We start from the raw sequence: 6,628 nt of genomic DNA on the forward strand, positions 1-6,628 counted from the left end.
TTTGGTATCGGGGCATTTTAATGAGTACGAGTACAGGAGACCAGTATCAGGCCCAATACCTATCGGTATCGGTGCATCCCTAATCGATATTTTCTTACACCCCTACTTTTAATAACTGGTAAATTAAGTGAGAATTCAACCCAAAAAGTAGGTTTGCACTATTTGCGTATTATATATTACAGGTTTGCATAAAATATATTGTTTTCCATTGTGCATTTTTGTGTTTTTATGCACGTAAGAGGAGAAAAGATCTGCTGCAGAAAACAGCATCTGTCTGATTTCTATATTTAAGCAGCATAAACAAGAATGTAATTCAAACTGATAGTTTAACAAACCATTAAAATTTTTTTCTTATCCTTAAATGACCTAGGATATGCATTACCACATTTTGGCTGTTTTTATTTAATAAAAATAATTTAATGATATGACAGCAGATCACAATGCAATTATCTGTCCAAAGTAAATAAGCGTGGAATTACTGCCATATTTCGTCAGTGCTTGTAACCCATACATGACCTGAAGTTCTTCAGTGTCTACTAGGGCTGCACGATTAATCGAATGTGATTGTCATGCGCATTTTGTCAGTAGGGATATGCCGGTATCAAATTCTCATGTTGCGATTAATTGCTAATGCTTTTATCACGGTATATGGTATTATCACGATGTTGAAATTTAGTTTAAAAAAAAAAGTGCTGTCATAATACAGTATAACAGGTTTAATAACTTTTTTCTTATAACAAAAATAACTGAACATTTAAATGCAATAAAGCAATACAGAAAAATAATAATTTGTTATATATAATTATTCACGGTATTTAGAAGTGCCCACGATAACAATATCGTGCATATTCATTACCGTGATATACCGCATTACCGAATACCGGCACAAGTCTACTTGTCAGTAAAGCCGGTTCCATGATTAGTAGTAAATCTCCAGCACATGCTTTCCGATGGAGCACCATTTACTACACAGAGCCGTAGTTCACTGACAAGCTACGCAAAATCGCGTTCATAATCACAGACGATTTAATCGCGTGATAATGAAATCGAAGATATCGTTCTGCAATAATGAAAGCTGTTTGCGTAGCTTCTCAGTGAAATCTGGTTCGGTGTAGTAAATGCTGCTCCATCTGAAAGCACATGAAAATACCACATTTAATAACATGTTTTTACCCCAAACTCACTTCATAACGTCAGTCGAGTGTTTGAAATAAATCCTTCTGTGAGATGTGGCTTCTTACACCGAATAAGACACGTAACATATTTCATAGTATTCTAAGCAGTGATAAAGGCATTGCATTATTATAAACTTTAATATAAGGAAAATTATAATAAGAAGAACTCAGATAAACCATATATTGTCATAGACGTGTGTTTATTAGTCAAACTGAATCAATGAAAGCATTTAAATCTTCTGTTTATTCAGCTGCAGCGATAGGGATTTCCTAGATTTCTTCTGCAGGGCATATTTGGAGTTTCAGCGCGAGAGCGCCCTCTGGCCTTTGAATGGAGATTTACTACTGATCACACAACCGTGCTTCACTGACAAGATGCGCATGACAATCGCAGCTTTTGCAATTTCATTTCGATTTATCGTGCAGCCCTAAAATGAGAGCAGCATATAAAGTGTTTGATACTGAGCTCCATGAATGCACACAGCACTAACCTGCACCGGCGGCGAGCCGTCGTTACTGTAACGAAACTCTCCTTCATCCCCGGCGCTGACCTCCTCATAGTCCTCCAGCATACGGACCATCATGCCACTCTTCAGGTTGTCCTGCACATACTCCACATAAGCTGAACGAGAAGTGAAGTCAGAACGCGTCTTGAAACCGTTTGCCGTTTTCTTCTTCTTTGGTGGCGTGACCGCAGCCATTGCTGTAGTGGCCATGAAGGAAGACGAAGCTGAGAAGCGCGGCTGAAAGATGGAGCGGACGGTGTGTTTCTGGATTTCGTTATTTATTTCCTCAACCCCTCTGCTTGCGCTTGTGGAGGTCAGGGGCAGCTGCCGGTTGCGGTCCCAGCCCATGACGCGCACCAGCTCCGAGATGAGGTTGGCCATGGCCATGGTGAACTCGAACTCCCGCTGCACACGAGCGTGCTCTGATTGGCAAGCTGCTGTGGAGGAGGAGGGGCCAACGTACTGACGCTCAGAGGTGGACTCCACCCCTGCCGTGTTCAGCTTGTCCATCAATGAAGTGACGCACAAGTAACGCTTCACCAGAGAGAAAAGCAGCTTGCCTGGAATCTACAACAGACAAACAAATTCTTAATTTCTTACACAAAAACATTTGTACAGTGTCAATGACAAAGAGAGTCCAAGCAACAGATCTTAGAAATGTAATCTTTGGATATAAATTTCTAATCGGTGTTATTTTAGCATCTATTATTTTAGATACGATTATAGCTTTTCTATTTTTGTATTTTCCATTTTTTATTTGGTTAACAATTTAATTTGTCATTTTTTAGTCATCGCTTTTTTAATGTCTATATAGTTTTTATTCATTTTATTAATTTATTTGAATATTAATTTTAGTTATTTTAAATGAAAATGAGAAATGTTGCTTTGGAAACTAGCTGAAATTAAATAATTTGTTAAGTTTTCTTATATCTAATATTTTATTTAAGTTAAATATAATAAGAATTATTCAAACAAAAATGCTTCACTGCTTGTTTTAAGAAATAATAATGAAATATGATGCCAAACTACTTTTCAATTTCCTCCCACAGAGGCCTTTTCTTCTCTTATAATATCGACATTTTTAATTTTCACAACTATACCACATTTTTAACTTCTCATTTTTAATTAATTAAGAGAATTAATGTATGAATTGCAGTTTAAGTATTTTTAAATTAAAGGGTTAAGTTCACCTAAAAATGAAAATTCTGTCATTAATTACTCACCCTTCTTTCGGGTTTGGAACGACATGAGGGTGAGTAATTAATGATATAATTTTCATTTTAGGGTGAACTATCCCTTTAAAAAAATTAGGGATGCACCGAAATGAAAATTCTTGGCCGAAGCCGAACAAAATGAAACACTGGGCCGAAGGCCGAATACTGAACACGGTTTTTCGCATTTTTCCCCCCATGTAGGCCTATTTTGCCTTTTTTTTTTACCATTGCATAAATTAAATAGCCAAAATGTGCTTTTTACTGTTTTGTCCTGCTTTTCAAATAAAAAATCAATTACAAAACTACTATTTAAAAATATTTACTTAATACTGAACATTTTTTTAACATTCTAGACATTATACCAGCAAAGCACGATTTAACTTAAAATTAATAAGTTAGTAAAATAATTTTTTTTGGCCATTTTTGAGACTTGAATCAGGCATGTATTTTTACAGTACAAATAAAGGCAGCCTTGCTGAGCAGAAAATAATTATTTCAAAACATTAGAATATATTACAGATCCCAATTTGAACACTATGTGTGAATGTTATAATAAATGATTTAATAGAGCTGTTGTAGGGTAATTATTATTATCATTATTATCGTCTTACTTTTTATTTTATTTTAAAGAGCAACAGTAAAATTACAATACTATCATATATGAATGTTGATGGAGTTGTTGCTTTTTCTCGGCTTTTATTTTGGCAGAAACCAGCAGGAAGATCTCAGTGCTTCTTATTGTTGACAACAGCATGCAGATTTATGATTACGAATTTGGGAAGATGTTTGTCGCACGTATCACATTGTCACATGCCTTTAAAAAAATTCACAAAAATGTTACTGAGCAACTGACGAGTAACAGTTTCAGCGCAGATTTTCTGCGCGCTTTGGACTTTGAACCCTGGCGCCGCGAGCTCGTGCAGCGCTGTCAGAATACATGCAATTCGTGCGTGCATTAGAAAACATAACATTCTGCAGTTTATTATTCTGCCTTTTTGCTTATTCGGCCGAACACTGAAAGAGATTTTTTTGCTATTTTCAGCTGAATCATTTCGGTTGCCGACCATTCGGTGCATCCCTAAAAAAAATAGATAAAAAAGAAATAACAAAAGAGCTTCATGTCACTAGCCCACAAGCTCAATAATACACGTCTACCATTGATAAAAGTACTCTTAGCAAAACCTTGCAAGTTGCCTACTTAGGCAACACAGGTGCATTCCCAATATGAAGGCTTATAAGACACCTTGTTTTGTCAAATTAAAAATTAACTGTGCATTGCATCTCACGCACTTCATGGTAGTAGCATTTGGTGTGTTGTATGAGCTGCGGTCATAAATCATCACTTATGGGATTCAATCTGGGTTAGCATGCTGCCAGCAGACAACAAGGTACCTGACTAGGTTTTGGAGAGTTATTCAGACTAGAGTGGAAATGAAGATGAGCACCTGTGGAAGATGGATGCCTTCAAAGGAGATGCCGTGCTCCTCAGAGGAGGTGGTCTCTGCAAAAAGCTCCAGCAGGGTGTAGCGGTTGTCAAAGTCCATGTGCTGCTCGATGCCATCCTGCTGGCTGAGGGACAACAGCACATAGGCACGACTCCCTAAAGACAAACAACATCAGCTTTATCAACACTGACAGATTTTTACAGACCTATTTTATTTCCTGTATTAATTTACTTCTACTACACATTTACTTCAATTATACTATTTATTCAAGCATTATCTGGGAATCATATCCATTAACACCCATTCAAGTATAGAATATCACAGCCTTCCCCCCACCTCTTAAACAAATCAAAGACAAAAAAGACAAAAAACAGCAATATCAGTGGTTTAAAAATGTGGGTTTGACACATCAGTATGGGTGTATTTAAACCATTTGTTTTCCCCCCCATTTAAAAACAAATAGGCAAAAAGCTTGATTTTTCATATATTCATGGGTAAAAAGAAAAAAACAGTTTGAATATTTGATTTACAAATGGCTGGGCTGTTTCTAAAAATGAGTGAATTCAATAAGATTTCACCACTGTTGGTCACAATAATTAGGCTTCTCTAATTCAACATATTAGCATTTCATCGAGAGGCTTGATTGCTTGACTGGTGTTAAGCAACTGGATAAAAGCTATGATGCAAAACATATTAGACAATGCACTGACCAGGTCAGCAACTTTTGTGCTGATACTTCACTATTCTTAGAAACCACTTTCTGCAAATCATCCAGTCAAAATGCATTCATCTGCTTTCTGCTGAAGTGTGAAAAGTACAGTACAGAATAATGTAGTTATGCTACTTAAAGTTTTACTACTTTCAACTGATCATAGTAATTTGGATGTTAAAATATGATCTCCTAAACCAGTTTAACATGCGGTGTCAACTAAAAGGAAATAAAAAAGTGCAAACACTGTGGTGCTATCTAAACATTGCGCTGTTTGTCTGAGCGGCTGGTCTATCGTGCCAAATTCTTTTTACAACCAATGGCAGACAGAAACCGGTTTCAAAATAATCACAATTCAGTTTACACAGTGGTAGTTATTTTTTGTTTGAATATTCAAATATCTCAATACTTTTGAATTTGCTTTGAAATGGTTAACGAGAGGAACTTTTTTTTCTATGTTGCTTCATTTTATATTGCCAGCAAATTTAAATGCAAAAATATTGAGGTGTTTTTAATATTCTATAAATCTAGATATAATATAATGTAACTGTTATAATGTACCATATGCTTTGAATATTCTATAAATACAGACATAATATATAAAACACCTAAATACTTTTGCTTTTTTTGTATACATTCAAATACTTTAGAATTTTCTTTGAAATGGGTATAAAAAATATATTCAAAAATATTGAGGTGCTTGAATATTCCAAATAAATAATATATATATTTTTACTAAAATACTTTTGAATTTGCTTTTAATGGGTAACAAGGTTTATATTCTATGAATATTAACAGTGTTACTTGTAGGGCTGTCACGATTCATCGATTCTATTCAACTATTCGATTTAAAAAAAAATCTTCGACTTCATTTTGCCTGCGTCGACTAACCGGCAAAATACTGGAAGTGGCGCATTTCACAGACGAGAATCCATAAAACACATTATTAGACTGCAATTATATGTTGATGCAGTTATAGGCGTGTAGGTTACATACGTGCGTCTCACAGCGGCTCCGTTCACAGTAAATGCTCTTCCACAGGAACTGCTATCATTTACATGTGTGGAGCGGCTCAAACTCCATGTGCGCATGTTGTTGTGAGTTTGGGTTTATTATAACGTTCATCTGGGAAATGCATTATTAATTATAATATTTTATTATCAGTAGACCAGAACACGCGGACATGTTGTCATTCTTACACTATAATACTGAACTTTGGTTTCAGTGATTTGGACTATGAGATGGACACTTGCTTCTTGCACTCTATGTTGCACTTTACTTTTGCTTTAAAAAAGGATTTCATAGAAGTTTGGATTTCATTTGGAGTTTCACTACTGAAGCCCTCTGTTCATTTTTTTTCTCATCATGCTGGAGATGTCGGTTTAAATCTGTTGTTTACACATTTCTAAGAGTACTTTTAATACGTAAAATTTTTAATAATAATAACTTTTAATAATAAAATTTTAATACTTGATTCTAGTGGACTCTAAACATTGCATTTATTTAATGTGAAAACCCAACTGTTGGGGTTAATTGAAATAGATTTTTTCCCCCTTTGCAGTTCACTCACTCACAGCTG

The 6,628-nt window shown here is 35.4% G+C and overlaps 1 protein-coding gene across 1 annotated transcript in view; it reads right to left on the reverse strand.

Moving 5' to 3' along the window:
• Positions 1-4,495, reverse strand: part of LOC107669557 (cullin-9-like) — a gene marked incomplete at its 5' end in the record, with an annotated part of 62,197 nt that extends 57,702 nt beyond the window's left edge. The window contains 2 exons of the mRNA XM_016461842.1: positions 1,667-2,248; positions 4,341-4,495. Of these exons, the coding sequence (XP_016317328.1) occupies positions 1,667-2,248; positions 4,341-4,495 (737 nt within the window). The remainder of the gene's footprint in view (positions 1-1,666; positions 2,249-4,340) is intronic.
• Positions 4,496-6,628: the final 2,133 nt, after the last annotated feature.

This window comes from Sinocyclocheilus anshuiensis, unplaced genomic scaffold (genome assembly GCF_001515605.1).
Source record: "Sinocyclocheilus anshuiensis isolate Anshui unplaced genomic scaffold, SAMN03320099.WGS_v1.1 scaffold460, whole genome shotgun sequence".
Classification (NCBI taxonomy): Eukaryota; Metazoa; Chordata; class Actinopteri; order Cypriniformes; family Cyprinidae; genus Sinocyclocheilus; species Sinocyclocheilus anshuiensis.